Raw genomic sequence first — 19,084 nt, 5'->3', positions numbered from 1 at the left:
CATGGCTTTTCTGTTCTTGAAAAAAATCTTTAAAGATGTTTCCTATACTAGTATATTTCTACGTAAATCTTTGTTCGCTCATCTGAACCCACCCTAGCCCCAGGGGTCATGATTTGAACAAATTTGAATCTACACCACCTGAGGATGCTTCCTTACAAATATATAACCAATCATGGCTTTGTTGTTCTTGAGAAGAAGATTTTAAAGATTTTTCCTATATATTTCAGTGTAAAACTTTGTTCGCTCATTCTGACCCCACCCTAGCCCCAGGAGTCATGATTTGAACAAATCTTAATCTACACTACTTTAGTGTTAGTGTGCTTCTATGTAAATATAACTAATCATGGCTTTGCTGTTCTTGAGAAGAAGATTTTTAAATATTTGTTCTATATATTTCTATGTAAAAATTTGATCGCCCATTGTGGCCCGACCCTACCCCCAGGGGTCATGATAAACTTAATCTACATTATGTCAGAATGCTTTCACAAAAGTTTCATCTATTCTGGCCCAGTGGTTCTTGAGAAGAATATTTTAAAATATCTCCACCCAATTTTCACTATTTCTTAGTTATTTCCCCTGGAAGAGGGTGTGGCACTTTATTTGAGCAAGCTTTAATCCTCTTTACCCAAGGATACTCTGAATTTAAATTGGTTCATTGGTTCTTGAGAAGAAGATAAAGATATGAAAAGTTAACGACGACAACAATGACGACAAGGACAGACAACGGACAAATTTTGATCAGAAAAGCTCACTCGAGCTCAGGTGAGCTAAAACAATTAAGGGTCATATTAACCTTCTTATACAACATTCAATTTTTGGTTTATTGGTGTATTTAAAAAAATATATTTATTCTCTGTCTCTCGGTCTCTACTATCTCATTTTCTCTCTCTCTCTCTCTCTCTCTCTCTCCTTTTGGTTATTTCTTAATGTATCTGTGGAATGCAGATTGAAGTCACTTTGATTATACAATGGTCGTATTTTGTTGACAATGTGCCATGTGGGACAAACTTCAAACACGGTCTATAAATTATCGTTTTACGAGACAAAATTCAAACAATAATAGTAAGGAAAGAAACTATAAAAACGCTTATATTGTTATTCTTTGATTCTATTTGAAACAATGATAAATATATCTTGAACTCGATACCATTGTGGTACTGGTACAGGAGTGGCACCAGTAAAATGACATCATGTGATATCACTTAAAATTATATATTTAACTGATAATCATTTCTCTAATGAAAACAAATAAAATATGTTCACCCTTTGATGAGTATACATGCACTTCGACATATTATATTTATATTAGTGTTGTTAAAATCTTTAAGTCAAACATTTTCCATATTGGCAAAGCTGTATGGAGCGTCCTTGATTTTTTTTTAATATTTAAAAATAGACATCAAAAGAGCATCGTGACATAAATGTGCTTAACCATATTCAAGAAGTGGTGTAAATCAAATGTGGGATTTTAACTCTAAAACCCTTTTTAAAAAATGATTTTTTTTTTCAAAATCAAAAGCATCAAATCGTACGACTTTTCTACACTTGATACAACCATTCCTCATGATAAATTATCGACTAGGATTTTTTTGACATCAAAGACAACTGATCATCAATTAAAATATAACTCGTAAATTTCCATATCTTGTGTTTGGTCATTTACAAAATTCCTTCCATAAAATTTATTTTGATTCTACTCACAAGTACTCTGAAGATGCTGGAGTTGTTCAAAGACATTATCTATGAACTCTTTGAAGACCAGGTCTTCCAACAATCTGTTGGAATTACAATGGACACTAATTGGACTCCTTTGTAAGCCCACCCTTTTATCAACTTTAAAGCAAAATTTATTCCAAAAACTTCCACAGAAGAAAAAAAAAGCTCTTCCTGACACATTCAATTCGACATTTTATTAAAATACATCGACTACATTTTATCAAGTAAAAATAGACATTTTCATTCATATCGATAAATATCATTGAATTCGAAATTAAAGTCACGATAAAATCTGAACGTTTCATATTTGGATGTTTTATTGACTATAAACTTTAATCACCATATAACAAATTATTTATGCCAAACGGGATGACTTAAACTTTTCTATAGTCAACGTTATCAGCTTAAAATGAGATTGTTGAAAGCCCAGCAAAATTTAATTAACCAATTTTCATTAATCTGCCTCGGTATTTAAAAAGTATTTAATGTAATAAAACCTTATTATAATCTTATCATTTTCACCTTGATATGTAGAGAAATTCAGATACACATTGATTTTCAATGTCTTTCTTGACTCAGTTAATATCTACTTTTCAGCTACCCCTCCAAGACCTGTGCATGTCATTCATATTAAAGTTCTTGTGCAATATTACTTAAGCCCTTCTGATATGGTAAAATATTCAGAAAGCGCAGCTAATTTTTAAATTTCGCCCTGAAGTTATAAACTGAAAAAATGGCAAAGTTAAAATACACACATATGTGATTGAAATTCCTAAGATTGATTTATTAAAAAAAAGAAAAGAAAAGAAAGAAAAAAAACAGGACATTTCAATAAGAGATCCAGTTGTGTTATTTGTGTTACGGTTAAAATTGCGCTTATAAATTACGCAAAACGCATACTGTAGTTTTTTTAAACCCAATATTACTTCTATTTATAGAGCTTCTGTCCTTGAGACAGGTATTTAACTTTTTAGTGATTCTGTCATTAAAAACCTCATAATTCTATTTAACCATTTATTTAGTTGTTTTCTATGTTTTAAATAAATTTATACAAAGTGATTTCAATCTATAAACTATTTTTTATCACTTAAATCTTTAAGACTAAGAGGTCGTTGTATTGACATCCACTGTCCCTCTGAGAGTACGTGTTCGAAAGCGACACGTGGTATTTCAATGGTAGGATTGTTATGTTATTCTTATGTTTAATGAAATCTAAAATATCATATTCTAGATGTTAACAGTTTTATAAAGAACTGCAAACAATAGCATTGTTCTGCCACCTATACCTTCAAGTCAATTTTCGAGTTAACATATTTGTTTTTGTTTTTTCATATTTACTATTTACTTAGTTAAGAAAACAAAGAGAGATAACTCTATAATTTTCGTTAATCTCGTTTTTCACTCGAGAAATCAATGGAAAACGGAAGATATTTTTAAAACAACCCCTCCCGGGAAACAAAACTTCCTTTTCACAGGTATTTGAATTATTATTTAACAAATTCATACCAAAGCCTTTGTTGATTCGGCTGCATTTCATTATCGGAATTTTTTAATAATATACTCAACTTTTTATTTACGATATTTTATAGTTTTCGTTTACATTTTAAAGTTTTTATCCAACATTTATCATAAAGTACTTTTCCGGCAATAAAAAAATTAATTGAAGACTTCTTGGTGCAGTCACAGACATATAATTCAATGGACATTTAAGTGAACAGAAATTGCACGCTAATTTAACTCACACAAAACTTAAAAAATATCTTAGCGCTGCGTTAGTATATTGTAATGTTTTTATTCGGAAAAAGTGGCTTGAAATAAAGTAATATTCATTCAAGCAATGCTGCATTAAATTCTTATTTTTGGATGCCGTGGGTCCTATTACTCACCTGGCCGTGCCGACAAATTGAATACCGCGCGTTAGCGCGGTGTGAAAATTTGTCGGCACGGTCAGGTGTGTTATAGGACCGACGACATCCAAAAATAAGAATTTAATGCTTATATTTATATTCTCTTATTTTCCGTCTTCATAATTGTTTATTTCGTTAAACTTTATTATGAATTTAGCTTTTTCATAACTGGTGTGCTTAATAGACGTAAGAGACGTTTGTGACGTTGGGAAGTTAAATAACGCAAATGAACATTGCGAAAAAAAAAAAAAAGACAAATTAATTTTAAACGCATAGTTGTTGTATTTTACATTAATTTAACATGGTAGCTGGTTTTTTACTAAATTGAGTCAAAACAATATACATTTTGGTGTTCCTAGATATATTGAAAATGCATATAGTTCCTACTGTGTATTCTACCGTGCGGTGACAAGGTTTCGCGTGTGTTATAGTTGAACATCGTAGATTTCTAATGGATTTCATAAAGAAAATTACACTGAATGTAAATATATCCTGTTAAAATTTTATTTCTACCTGCTTGGTTAACATAAAATTGCCGGGGAAAAAATGGTTCAAAAAATCCGGAAATGTTTTTTTTTAAAAAAAAAAAAATACATAAATAAATAACGGATATGAAAATAAAAAATGTCAGAAATGAAAATTAAAAAAATGTTTGACATGCAATGCAAAATTCCGAAAAATGAAATGCAGTGGTTGTTTTGGGGGAGGGAGGGGGGAGACTAAAAAACGGTGAAAATAATGATTTTCTTACCAATTTCAGAGGAGATTACAACTTTAAAATGTACTAGTACTTTATCAATCTTATATGTTTTTACACGAGTTAAACATAACGAAAAAATAAATGGTCGTTTACTCATATCCATAACTATTTTAGAACCTTATTAAAGAGCCATTCAGAAAACAGGCTTTTATTATTAATTTGCCAAGGTTGATTCTTTGAAGCAGCAATAACTATGCTACCCATATCTTGACAGTTTAGAGAAACTCAATAATAATAATAGTTAAAAAAAATCAACAAATGCAGCACAAACCAATAAAAATCTTATCAATTTTGATTCAAACACTCTGACATGATGAAAAGGAATGGTCTGTGATTTAATGTGTGTAACACACAATCCTTCAAATAATGGCCTCAAAATGCTGGGTTGGTCATTGAACTCTGAGAGACAACAAATCAATCTGAAGATTTAATTTATTTATTATAACATGTCTATATATGGAATGTGGGTAAAACTTGTATTTCCAACAGATTTGTTTTAATTGCAGCATTGAATGTGATTAGAATTGTCTACTATAGCCTGTCAATAAAGAAGCATTTGAGAAGGAAATAAGTTTTTTTCCTCAGCACCAATAGAATCAAGTCACTTAATGCAATTGATCTGGTGACACCTTAAAGCCATAAATCAGACTAGCTAGGCCATTAACATGAGAAACCTGCTATTTCAATACAAATTTATTTTACTTTCATGTATAAAATACTGGCATTTTAATTAACAAAAGTACAAAGCAAATGTTTTAATTAATTTCTACATTTCAATAATTAGAAGATTTCAATTCCAATCCTAACACCTTGTGAAAATAGCATGTCCTACCATATGACATAATAGCTAATAGTAATTTTTCCTGCAAGAAGCTATTGTTTGTACAACTTGTACTCTGTGAATAAAATGATACAAGATAAAAATACAAAATTAACCTAGTGAGGCATAATAAAGCTGTAAAATTTAGATCTATGTCATGCTTTAACAATATATTTGACATCTGTTACAGACTTAAGCCTTTTATGCACTTTCAGAAGCATATTGATGAAGTGTAAAAGCTAGTGAATGTTTCAAATCGAAGTTAGAAGCTGTACCTAATGCTGCTTTCACAATTCAGTTGGTCTACTTGATGTACATAAAATGCTATGATACTTCAAGAAAAGTCACATTTCCATTTTAAGGCAAACTTTAAGACCACAAAAGAAAATAATGCTGTAAGGAAAATGATTTTTTTAACAAAAATATTTTAATTAAAAAAAAAGTGTAGGCATTATATTAATTCAAAAATAGAGCAAATTATTTACTTAATAAAGACATTAACACAGGGAGCAGAAAGGTTAAAATAAAATCTGTTTTTACAGCAATGTACTTGTTTTATTTTAGTACTTCCTGACAGAATGTTCCAAGATAGGTAAATTAAAACTAAACAATATAATTCACAACCTTTTACAGGAAAACAAAATATATATCACAGTTGTTTTATAACATTGAACATTCTGGACAGTAAAACATACAACAAACAAAATATTATACTTTCACACACATCAATAATAAATTGATTCTAAAACTTCAGTTTAAAATGTATGATAAATCTGTTCTGTACCTCCCTCACTCAAACTTGATAAAACTCTTCATGAGAGAGCTGACAATGTTTCCTGGCATGATTCAAATTCTAAAACTTCCTTGGTTCAACCTGAGAATGCCACATTGCTATTTCTGTAACAGCAGTGACATAAAGCCTAGTACAAGTATAGACTTAAACATACAAAACAAAACAAGTGAACAGAAAACAATAGCTTTTGGATTTTGCAAGGACGGATTTCAATATAAAATTAAACTTGCTCAGACATGTACATGGTCTTTTAAAACCATATTTCTATCTCACCCAATAAATAAAATTGATACTAGTAAAAAAAGAATTTAAAAAACGGACGGCTGTTTATTTAGTAGTGTTTTCAACTATAAAATATTGAATCTTCAATCACCACTCACACAAGTTATATCTGTAAAGCCTGTAGATATACTTTGTATAGTCACAAATCCAAAATTTTCAAATATCATTAAAATTTTACACAGAACATAAAATCCTCTTACAATGGAGATACTGTATAAACTTCTGGATGAAATAAACATATTGCAGACTCAGAACTTAGTCTTCATGATTTGCTTACATCTCTATTTGAATTATTTAACATTAATTTTAGGAAAATACAAGTCCAGCATCTGTTCCAGAGGTTGAAGTGTCAGTACCCTGTAAAATTCAGGAGCACAGTTACCACATGTACCGGTAGGTTTAGCAGAAATTATTTAAGAAGTTACATATTTGAAAGAAATATTTCCAAATTTCCATGCTATAATTTGTATATGAATTCCATGCTATAATTTGTATATGAATTCCATGCTATAATATAATGATTTCTAATAAGCAGCTATACTTCCTCCTCTAAGCCAAACAGAGCAAACAAGCCTCTCAGTGTCCTGCACTTGATGCTGTGTCAGTGAGTTTATTTTATTTCAATTCATATAAATGGCATTTATATCATATCAGAATTGTTTTTTTGTGAAGAAGTGCAGATCTCAAAAACAAAGAGTAAGAGAACAATTCAATAATAAAACTATTAGTAAGTGTAATACAAGGCTTTGGAAAATTTGAGGAGAGGAATTTTGTTAGCAATATTGTTAAGCTTGTGCAATCTTTCCGTTTTATTTTTTCCAATAAAATATGTATCAATATTTATGTGCCAATATTTGATCATAAACACATTTTCTGAAGCTCTGTCATTTGTAAATGTGAATTCCTTTAGAGTGTCTAATGGCCTTATTTTCATTGAGATTTGATTTGTGCACTTTCTAACAAGTCCTTGCCCTTGCTTGATGAAGTGCATTTAGCACTACTGGCAGGGCTAGACAAATAGCATTGCCCGACGCCCGGGACAACCAATTTTGTTTAGTGGGCAAGTTATTTGATAAGTGGTGCCTGCCCGCGGACAAGTGCTTTTTCCCATTTACAAAAAATCATATACTCAATATGTCTTTTGTGTTACCGCTTTTAAAATATCATGAATCACAACAAAGCATCTGTTTTCGCTGCTGTTGACCACTATTGAATACTCGGTCGGAACTTCTCTAGAATTTACCCATGAATGTGTTGTTAAAATAAACGCAAGTCGTAAAACATGACATCTTCCGATGTCGTCAAAAAAGTTGAATTGGATTTTAGACTTTTTTTAATTGACAAAATATTAAATTCATTCTGTGAATACAGACGTGCTACTGTTATTAAAATTGGTTGTTGATTGGCAATCACATAGTCATGAAGTCGATAGCTCAATCGGCATGCAGTATTGTTCACAGATTTGTCTCATTTGTAGGTTTTTTGAGATCATCTTCACCTTTTTCATTAAATTTATTCAAAGAAAGTATATGGAGTATCTTATTGAAGAATTTTGAGGAGAATAGAATGAAACTTTGACTTTACCAATGCCCTGAAAATATCGAAAGAAATCTGGGAGAATTTAGTGATTTTAGATCTAGGTTTGATTCCCGTGTAGTGTCTCAGTTGAGAAATAATTTAATGTTAATGATTTTGTTTAAATTAAGAAACAGGTCGGACAAACATATTTTTTGGTAGGACAAGTAATTTTATGATGATAACCTGTCCGAGGGCAAGTAATGCAAAATTCTATTTGTCTACCCCTGCTACTGGTATTGATATTAATATATAAGTGGAAGAATAATATCTTCTATTGTTCATATCTTCCCAGTCTTATTCATGTGGAATCTCCTATATCAAAAATGGTTAAATGTGTACATGTTTTATAATACTTAAATTAAGCAAGTACAAAAATTGTTTTGATTTAGGCATTTGGCATGTGCCAGTGTTGAACTGGTTTGGTTACCCTGTGACAATAGCCCAACCATCTCTATTTGACTTTATTAGTAAGTGGTTGGTGACTGTTGGAAGTGTGTACCTGATCGAGTGCGCCCTGTGTGTTGATCAAACTGCAAGCTGTTGTAGAAATTGAAATTTAAAGATTCATCAGGGACCGCAGACCTGTGATACAAAATCAAACACAGTGAAAGGGTGCTCATATCATTAACCCCATTACCTACAGGCACTGCAGAGAGAAAAAGCATTCTTATTACCACGATACAGTATCTCAAAACAGGTTAGTTAAAACAAAATTTAACTGCAGTCTTCAATTTTAGGATAAAATACAAGTTTGAAATTTGCATAAAAATATCGTATAACTGGTATTTTCTGCGGTTGTCCAATTTTTGCTGAATTTTGCAGATAGGACAAATCCCAAAAATTACAAATGCAAAATATTTCTCCAACATTAAATCAGATAATTCACGAATGCAATTTAGGTGTATGTCAGTCAACCTGATTTATTGTCATTTCATAAGTACTTACACTATATTCTAAGAAAAAATATTTCTTAGGATGTTAGAAAATAATTTATGCAGACTAACTAAATGATAGAAGAGGTTAGTACCAGCTAGTTCCCATGCACCTTTGATACACAAATCTTTAAATGAATTTAAAAAACGTATATATGGCAGTGTTATACCAAATCCTTAACATTTGGTATTCATATTCCGTAAATAAATTTTTACAGTACATATATAATGCAACCGCAAAAATTGAAAATGCAGAAATTAATTTGCTATCTTTCAGGGGTCAAATCGCAAAAATTTCCAACCACAGAAAACATCTGTTATACGGTATTTGACTGTTAACAATAAAATCATATTGATGCATTTTTGATTCTAAGGTGGTTTTCTTTTTATTGTCAATTTAATATCTGTGCGAATTCTTGTATGTAAATAAATTTCAGGAGACATCCCAATTTTATGCAGATTAGTGCTTTCTTTTGATGCAAAAGACTAATCCTTTGTTCCTCAGTATTAGTATAAAGAGAAGACACTGAGTCATAGCGACGTGCTTGCACAAACAAATTTCTAGCAGCTAAATTTCCACACCCAGCAGTACTAAAAACAAGATATCTGTTTTTGTACGTTACACAAAAGCTGAATTAAGATTGGAACTTCACAGTATCTTGACTGGGCTAAAAACAAAAATTAAAGAAAGATAACTCTAGTTTCAGTAGAGAAATGAACTTTACAATGGGTTGTTAGGCTTGGGCTTGACAAAATAATTATCATAAAATGACACGGCCAGGTTAATACACATTAAAACTCAGGGAATGAGGGTACAAAAACACAACATAAGGAGCAACATCTGGGAATAAGGTCATCAAATTTTAAACTTACATCTAATAGAGATAAGGCACACTGTGGCACCTACTAAATGCATATAAGTTCAATTATTCATAAAACAGTATTGAACTATCATATAAGCAAACACATTCCAAACACATGCAAGACAAGATTGCTTAAAATAACCATAGACTTTAAAGCATTTCAAAATTCCGATTTCTGTCAAACTGTACTGGAGAGTACAGAAAAAAACTGACAGGTCACAACCCCATAAAAGCATGCAATTCTGCTTATCAATAGCTTTGGCATCTCTTATTTCAATAATGACAAATAGAATTCCTCAAAGTAAAAAACATCTTCTTATCAGCAGCTTACCTTTGGACCCTATGAGAACTGGGGAGTTTGCGTGAGTGTGGGGGTTGTACTGGGGGTTTGGGGGCGTACATCTGTATAGCACTCTCTATATCCTGATCCTGTTTCTGTTTCTGTACGGCGTGGGCCTGAGCTATCATGGCCTGGTGTTTAGCTTTACTCTGCTCCATCATGGCTTTACTTTGCTGTTTTAGAGCAGCCTGCTGCTGCATTATCTGAAACTGTTTACTAGAATGAGATGCTGTATGATAGTTGCTAGGCAACACTCCCGTGACCTGGTTATATGCATGAGCAAGGTCATTTTGCCAGGTTGTTCCATTTGAGTCTTCTATAAAACTGTTAAAAGTTGCATTGGCACTCCGTAGATTCACATTTGATTGAACAGGTTTTCTTGATCCTGAAGCTGATTTGACCTCCACCCTTCTATGACCTTGACCTGAGGGTGGCCTATTTCTGATGTCCTCTGTGATCCCATTAGATGAATTATATTTGACACTGTCTTGGGGTCTGGAATAGTTATCACTTCTTGTTTGTTCTGGATACACTGTTGTGTTTGTCTGCATCCTGTCCCCAGCAGCACTGGTATATCCAGTAGATGAAGGAACCATTTTGTCAAAACTATTGGGTTTGCTGACCGTGTAAGTAGTATCCACTAAGGAAGAGTTACTGCCATACTGCGGCATGTCACCCTGTCCAATCCTCTGGGAGGAGGAACTTCGTGACTCATCATTTATCATGCTTGTTCCATTATAGGCAGAATACTGACGAGCTTGTTGGCGGAGAGCCAACCTCTGTAGAGCATCATGTATGGCCTGGTCATTGTAAGAATCTGTGAACATCAAAGTAATCTATTAAAAGCAATATTTATGGCATCATTTACATAAAAAACATCACCAAAGACCTTTTAGTACAAAAACCATATCTGCTTGAACTTTCAATAAAGTGTGACAATCTCGGCGATACATAATTAGCGTCTCTCAAATGGTGACCTAGATTCTCATTGGTTAAGAAATTCATAACATTAGCAACTTTAGATTGTTGTTAACAAACAATGAGATGACATAAGCCACACCTCTTTACTGTAAGAAACGATAAAACCGCTTCCTTGCGTCACTCGTTGACATCTGAACCATTTTTATTCCATGTGTATTTCACCCGTGAATGAAAAGCTGTGTAAATTTCAGTGTTGATGAGCTAATCTGGCAACCAATGAGAATCTAACTCACTATTTGAGAGACGCTAATTATATATAGCCGAGAATATCACGCCTTACTGAAAGTTCAAGCAGAAATGGTATTTGTACTAATCTGTCTTCACCAGCCCGTGCTTCTGAACTGCTAGCCTCCTCACAGAACCAAAATCCTCCAGAAGAGTGATTGGACTTTATTGACCAATCAGCAAGTGTATTCAGAGCTTAAGGTTAGAGGGATATCTCTGTTTAAATTTTTTCTTGACTCTGAAGTCTAGGCAATGAAACCCTTAACAGTATGTGTACATGCATTGTGATCTGGTTTCTAATTGCAGATAAATAGGTTTATTTCCTATGTAGCTTGTAACATGAGTTTTGATTGGTTACAAAGTCGGGTGTAAATTTTCATACACCCGACTTGAGCCGGAGGTAAAAAATGTGACGTCACAATGCATAGTTTCTCTTGATAAAAAGCAAATAACATGACGTCACGATGCATTGTAGGACGTAGTGAATCTTATCGATAGTTTGAAACACAGTTGATTGGACTTGTTTACAAAGAATTTATTTGGGTACATAGGATATAAATTTGTTATCCAGGTCCAATCAAGGGTGTACGGGGATTTACCCCGGGTTGTATTCCATACACCCTTCGGCCTCAGGGTGTATGGAATACAACCCAGGGTAAATCCCTGTACACCCTTGATTGAACCTTGATAACTAATATTGCACATTATCAAACAAACATCGTTTAATACCTGCTTGTTGAATATTTTTTAAATGCTTCATTTTTTTTTTAAAACACTCTTTCTGTCAATGACCCAAGCTGTGTGTATGAGGTAAAATTGGAGATCATGTGACTTAAACAATCCTGCCTTCTAAAAGCATAACAGGTCATGGGTTTGTGAGGAGTGAGACCAATCAGAAGCTATAAAAAATGACTTTGATAATACTAACAGGACTATTGTGACACAAACTGATACGTGTATTACTTGTATGTTTGAAGATATATTTACCAACTGTTGGATTAGTAGTGGCGTAAGGATTAGCTGACGAGGGACGATTCATAGCTGACATCGGCCGACTGAAAGACTTAGCTATGACACCTGTTATTAAATAAAATAATGATATTTATAGCATACTGAATCACTTAAATTCTACCAGGTATTGATTAAATATAAAATAAACAAAGGTAATGAAAATAGCATTCAATGAAATCAATCAATTAAATTATAAGATAAATACATTTTACTTCTATATATGACTTATGAAATTACACTTCACTTACAATATGTCTACTGACAAGACATTAATGGTTAATTCTTCAAGGTACTGAAGATAAGAAGTACAGTAAAGGGTGTACAATATTTACACAGCCAGCACTTAAAACAGTCTCAGACATAAATTTACAACACTAAAAAGAATTACATTTCAAGAAAATAACTGTGTGAAAACATAAAACCTGCACCAAAGAACTTCAGAGCAAAAATAAAGTTTGAATACTAGTGGATCAGTAACTAGATGTTGGAAAATCAGGAGCCAGAAAATAAAATGACACTTTTCTGCAGGTTTACAATCTTTCCTACCTGACCCAGGTGTATATTTTGTAGGAATAGGTATGTGTGTATAATCCTCTATAAACAAACAAAAGTTTGCAATTCTTAGGAAAAATTATTTATTAAACATCTCAAAGTTGTCTCTTCATTCAGTATAAAATGTTTGGTTCTTCTTACATCATGTTTGTGTGGGCCATAAGTGGCCAGCCAGTGATACACCTGAATGGTAAAAACAAGATGAAGCCTAGCTCCTAGCAAAAGAAAAGCCAGCATCTGAAAGCCAGCAAGTAATTTTACCTAAATCAAAATAGCAGTCTAAAATTACCACTTCATAAATGTCATTTTATATCAACATAATTCAATGTTTTTATTTTCATCAACTATTTTGAAATAAAGTGAATTTTTTTCCAAAATTAAACTCATTAAATTTTGCTACATGTACTTTGAAATAAAGGAAATAATTTTATGAATTACTCCAAATATTAATATCCTAAAGTCAAGCCTCAGTTCTTCTTCCTGTAAAGTGCTGCTCTTAGTAACTGAGTGTTAATAGCACATTGAACATAGCTTAAAGCCTCTATTTACAAGTTAAAATCTCAGAGCTTCAATACTTTACATATCAGCAGCATAATGCTGCTCTTTCCTAACATTCATGCTTGAAAGAACAGAGAGTGTCAGTGTCCATACAACACCCAGTCCCTACCTGTGGAGGAGTCTACAGAAGGTTTGGGAAGTGGGACTACATGGAGGATTAAATATAATAATATTAAAGGGATCAAGGTTAAGCACTATAATATTATATTTCAGAATACAAATATGTTATCATCAATCAGTACTTTGTCTTCTTGTCACACTCACTCAGAATGTAAAATACTTAAGACTAGATTTACTACATGTAATATTTAGAGTATGAGTTTCCTATTGTACGAGATACAGGGCAGGGATTAAGGGAGGAGTGTTAACTTGAGCCACGCCCCATCCTGTATCTCTCATACAATAGAAAACCAGTATTCTAAATGACTTGTGACACAACCTTTCCAATGACCTCACTAATTTACATGTTTATATGGGTATTATTTTAACCAATCAGATGAAGCCAATGCAATTTGAAATTTTGACAAATTGTTACAATTCTGTAGTTGATAAAGACGACCAAAAAAAAAAGTGTAGGTGCATGAGAAACGCTCTATCGTAGTTGTTGTACAGTAGACTTCAAAGGAAAACACCCGAGTTGTGTCACAAGTAATGCAACTAGACTGCTTAATGGATCATTTCCAAGTTAGATTTTTAGTTTTATTCTACAGGAGTTGCATCTGCATTGGAACTTAAGATATAATTTCTCAAATTTCAGTAAAATATTATGTTCTAGCATAAATAGGGGGAAAATCTGCCACATCCAAATCAAGTTCAATTTTCTTTTTAATAACAAAAAATAAGTCTACAGATGTTGATTTAGAATAAAAATATTTTGGGGAGCTAAATAAATGCTTGTAACAACAATATTTGTATATACATAGAAATTTCTGTCCCCCCACACATTACCTGTCCTGTTTCCAGCTGAGGTGGCTGATCGAGGTCGGTTGGAGGTTAGTTTCTGTGTGTATACCTGTACAGCGTTAGCATATGAAGATTGAGAAGGTGTGTGGTAAACACGTGAGTGTGGTGGCTCGCCATTCTGAGAGGTGGATCTAGTGGTGGCGGTGGTTGTTACATTGCTGTCACTAGCTAAAGAGAAATTTTTATGCGTGCCAGAAATTGCTTGTTGTCCTTCACATAGGTGATCAAAGCTCAGTGGACATTTATCTTACATAAGTTGTCTTCTGAGTTTAATAATATTTTTTGTATTTTCCTACATTAAATAAATGAACCAGTTTAATGTTCAGCAAAAAGGCATATAAGTATTCCTAATTTTCATTTCAGTGAAGACAAGACCAGAGATGTGTAGACAACAAACATTTCAATGTTTGATAGATCATATAATTTTTTAGCAAAGCTAGGAAAAATAATTGTTAAGCAGTTAGGGTTTGCTACTGAACAAAGTATATATGATAATTAAAAAAAATTATTAAATGACATCTCTATTATCGTAATTAAAATCTACTATCAAATATTTATTGATTCAATTACTAATAAAGAAGAAATCAATAAAATCTTTACAGGGATGAATACTGCTATTACATTTTCTTAAAGTGGCTGGAGTCATATGAGCTACTGTTACTACTATTACCTAGCCTACTTCTGTACACAAAAGCAAACATGGAAATGACGTACCAAACTTTGGTGTATCCTCCCAACCATTTAGAGTTTTAGGCGTAGCCTCTACCGTACCCTCAATCTCCTTTTTCTTGCCTACATTTGTATCTGAGCCAGACATGTTTGAGGACCTTCCTAGGCTACTAGAACCTGGCCTGTTCTGTAGTATGGAACTCTGTCTAGAGATGGGGGGTCGACTGGGGGTAGCATTGGAGGGACGTGTGGGACCGCCTGAGGGAGGTCTGGAGTGTTGGAATGTTGATGTTGGGCGGGATTGACCGTCAGTGGTATTATTCTTTGGGTGCCCTCCTAGGAATATACTTGCTGACTTGTTGATCTTGGTATAGGTTGTTAATACCTCCTCCAACTCTCCCTCACTGCAAATCAAATATACACGTATATCAAATATGAAATCAATAAGTTCTTTGTTTAAACTTTTGTCAAAATGTATGACTGCCTTTAATTTTGAACAAAATTCAATCTGCTTTCTTTCCTTTTCCAAGGGGTATTTGAAGTCCTGAGCAATTTTCCTGGCATATATTTGTAATGGTTAGGGCCATGGATATCAGCCTTGGTAGCTCAGTCGGTAGAGCACCTGACTAGTGATGCAGGGGTCCCGGGTTCAATTCCCAGTCCAGCAATACATTTTCTCCTTTCCCGTTACAGATTTGGTGCCATTGACCTCCACTGACTAGCAGGTGAAAGTCGTGCCAGGGGCAAATAAGAACTAGGGTTGTGTCTTCGAGGGTGAAGACAATTTAAAGAGGGAAGAATGTAATGGTTTGGGCCATGGATATTGGCCTGGGTAGCCCAGTCGGTAGAGCACCTGACTAGTGATGCAAGGGTCCCTGGTTCGATTCCCGGTCAAGCCGAACATTTTCTCCTTTCCTGTTACAGATTCTTAGGTAAACTTCAAACATGCAACACTGTGTTCTGTAGAAGAGCCACACTCTACAAACACTACCTCTTATTTATCTTCTCTACAAAATAACCTAATTAGATCCTCTCTCACCAAGGATTCCTAAAGCACATTTACATTATGAGGTTCTGGAATATTTTAAGGAATCAGATTATGAAGCTCATCTCAACAAATGTTATCTGTTAGTAATGCAAACCCTTTAGTTACTAAGAAACAAACCTTCTTCAAAAACTTTAAGGTGGTCATCATTTGATAAAAATAAGTCATACAAAGCTTCACACAGGTCTAAGTACATTTCTAGATACATTATCCATACAAGTTTGGTCCAGTTAGGGCTTACAGTTACTTTGGATCACTCATCTGGAAATATGAGTTTGAAGCATCTGAAGCAAGTCTGTTAGTTTGCCACCCTAGAAACATCATCTACACAAGTTTAATCATACAACCTTCACTTGGTAGGCTGACAGTAGGAGTAAAGCATAAGCTCAGATCAACTTTGTGTCAGTGTTAGCTAAAATGGTTTTTGACAACAGGATGTAAATATTTATTCCTTAACCATGCTCAATAAGTTGAGCTTAATAACTGTTTCACTTAGAACATTAAGAATGAAGATTTAATGATCAGAATTTAAAGTTAAACATTTCTTTTTCTCACACACTGATCCTCTAACATTTATGCTTTCTAAATACTATTTGTCACATATGAATACCTGGCAATATTGACAAATCTGTCAAACTTGTGTTCACATAATCCCTGTGACTCGGCCTCTGCAGTGGTGGGGTGGAGCTCTGCTATCTTACCCTGCTGTTTCTCCTGCTGACGCTTTAAATTCACCTGCTCCGTCTCCTGATAGTAGAAACAAATGATGGTACAAATCATTTATAGTAGTAAAAAAAGTCAAGTCCCAATCATAGCACCAAACGTGACTGCATTCTCATGTTTCATTGTATGTGCAGTTAAAAATGTAAATTAAGTTCCATAAAACTTATGCAGTTAAAATTTGGCATCAGTTAATGGTGAATTCATTCATTATATGGACAACTTTTAAGGCCTACTTTATTGTAGATATGGACAAAATCCCCAAGTTGTTTGGCTAGTATCCTCCTTCGGTCAGTCAGGGGAAGTTTTCTGCTCGGTACCACCACCTTAAATGGCTGTTGAAGATTGACAGCTGCGCGCTTCAAGAACCTCAGGACCAAATCCTGCAACACAGCAGAAAACTAGATACACAAATGTAGTTTTTCTCTTGCATTTTACTCTACAAAAAAATTAACGTGAAAGGAAAACTTCATTAAAGTTTTAACTAGGGATGGCAATTTATAAATGGTTAACCAATTACTCAGTCAGAACGATGGTAATCAATTAGAAAATCTGTAATCAGTTAGTCCAAAAAAATAAAATATGTGTAAATTTCAACGAAAATTCTTTAAAATTTAACTTTAAAAACCTCTGCATTAATGTTGATAAGTTAGAGTTTTCACATATATGGAAGTAATTTAAACTGTCTGTGTTAATAACTGTTTAAAAGCCATGTCATTGCCTAGACTGTGCTGTATTTCTTTAATGATTTTAACTGTTGAATACTGTGAACTGATTATAATGTGTATCTTATCCCATCTAACTTTTGCAGTTATCTATCAGTTACCAGGTATATTAAAATTTTAAATAAACATTGTAAATTAAAGTGATAGTTCAGATTTAGTTCTGCTTATATGGTGACAATGCAGAACGACTGTGTGAAATTACCAATGTCTCTGATTTCTCATGCATGCTTCACTGTTTTCTTATCTTTTTTTTTTAGCTAATTTGCATGTAGTTTTCTGATTAAGTATAAACAGAACATTACTATAGTCTTTTTGGAATAATTTTGTATGAAAATACATTTAGCTTACTTATTTTGTTTAAAAAATTATGTATCTTGATACGATTAACAATTGGTTGGAACATCTTGTGGTTAACCAACTGGCAATTCTGTATTTGATTGCTATCCCTAATTTAACAGTGTAATAAACTAACCATTTGTTCATTGAGAGCATCTGAGTCATCCTGATTAGAAGGGCCCACTTCTGATAACAAGCGTTGCTGAACCCGCACTAAATACATCGCAAAAGCACCTCTGGCCTGGCATTTACTAGAAACGAATAGAGGATTAAGATTACATCAAGAAACATATTTAGCAGCATGTATACCAGCAACATGACAAATGTAAACATTGAAAAGTTGATGATATAGAAATATTGACGAAATTAATGACTGGCTAATCAATGTTTCTATTTGTCAAATATCTAACCATTGTTAAAGAGAAATATTAAATCTAGTAAAACAATCAGTTTTCCCCACCAAAGTTTTAAAATAAATAAATTGTCAAATTTTCAATCCATCAATATTTATAGTATACACTTATTGAACTAGAAAACTGACCAATCAGCAAGGGCCCCGCCGAGGGGTAGAAATATAAGGGTGCAGCTTATAGAATGAGAATTTTAATTGATTACAAAAATTAAAAAATATACGAAGAAGAATATGCTATAACAACTGTATTTATAAAATTTCAAGATAATTCATAAATATCCAACAACCTGTAAAGAGTACCCCTGTATTTACATAAGGCAGTAAAAAACATCATATCTATAATAACTCAATTAAATGTATATTTAAACAAGAATAAAGCATGTGTTTTATAAAATGCCAGCCTTCAGTGAATGCAAATATCACCCAGGCTTGACCTTAACTTCAAAACAAACATCAGTTGCAGACAAAGGTTAATTTATCTTAAAGTGACAAATAAAGATAAGCCTGGAAAATTTTCTGCCCCAGACAAGATAATTAATCCCAGGGGATTAATTGTACTGCTCTCACATCCTTTTCTTCCAAGTTTACAATAAAAACTTTTTCAGTAATGATAGAATGAGTTTATTATTGGACTACCTGTTGAAATAAATAGTATTCTTGAATTTACATACAGCAGCAAAAAAAAAAAAGAATAAATAAATGAAAAAAAAAAATCTTTATGTATATCTTGTTTTTAGGATTTAATAAAATCATAACTCATTGTGTATTTTACCAAAATAAAGTATGAACATTATTTAAATCCACATTTCAGAGAATGTAAATCATTCAGAATTGACCTTAACTTCAAAACAAACTTCATTTGCAGGTGCTAATTAATCTCAATTTGACAGAAACAG

At 33.1% G+C, this 19,084-nt stretch overlaps 1 protein-coding gene across 2 annotated transcripts in view; it reads right to left on the bottom strand.

Annotated features, from left to right (window-relative positions):
• Window positions 1-4,803: 4,803 nt before the first annotated feature.
• The window catches only part of LOC133181896 (tubulin polyglutamylase TTLL5-like), a 63,081-nt gene continuing 48,800 nt past the window's right edge, over window positions 4,804-19,084 (bottom strand). For both annotated transcript variants that reach the window (XM_061316546.1, XM_061316547.1), the window contains 9 exons: window positions 17,913-18,027; window positions 16,952-17,098; window positions 16,606-16,742; window positions 14,996-15,354; window positions 14,267-14,449; window positions 12,185-12,274; window positions 9,983-10,808; window positions 8,356-8,438; window positions 4,804-6,635 (listed from right to left, as the gene is read on the bottom strand). In XM_061316546.1, coding sequence (XP_061172530.1) covers window positions 6,628-6,635; window positions 8,356-8,438; window positions 9,983-10,808; window positions 12,185-12,274; window positions 14,267-14,449; window positions 14,996-15,354; window positions 16,606-16,742; window positions 16,952-17,098; window positions 17,913-18,027 — 1,948 coding nt within the window. In that variant the 3' untranslated portion in view covers window positions 4,804-6,627. The remainder of the gene's footprint in view (window positions 6,636-8,355; window positions 8,439-9,982; window positions 10,809-12,184; window positions 12,275-14,266; window positions 14,450-14,995; window positions 15,355-16,605; window positions 16,743-16,951; window positions 17,099-17,912; window positions 18,028-19,084) is intronic.

This window comes from Saccostrea echinata, unplaced genomic scaffold (assembly GCF_033153115.1).
Source record: "Saccostrea echinata isolate AGI-Se365-2 ecotype Australia unplaced genomic scaffold, CSIRO_AGI_Sech_v1 ptg000009l, whole genome shotgun sequence".
Taxonomy (NCBI): domain Eukaryota; kingdom Metazoa; phylum Mollusca; class Bivalvia; order Ostreida; family Ostreidae; genus Saccostrea; species Saccostrea echinata.
Note: the sequence above shows the minus strand (reverse complement) of the source record. Positions and strands in the feature narration are given on the sequence as shown.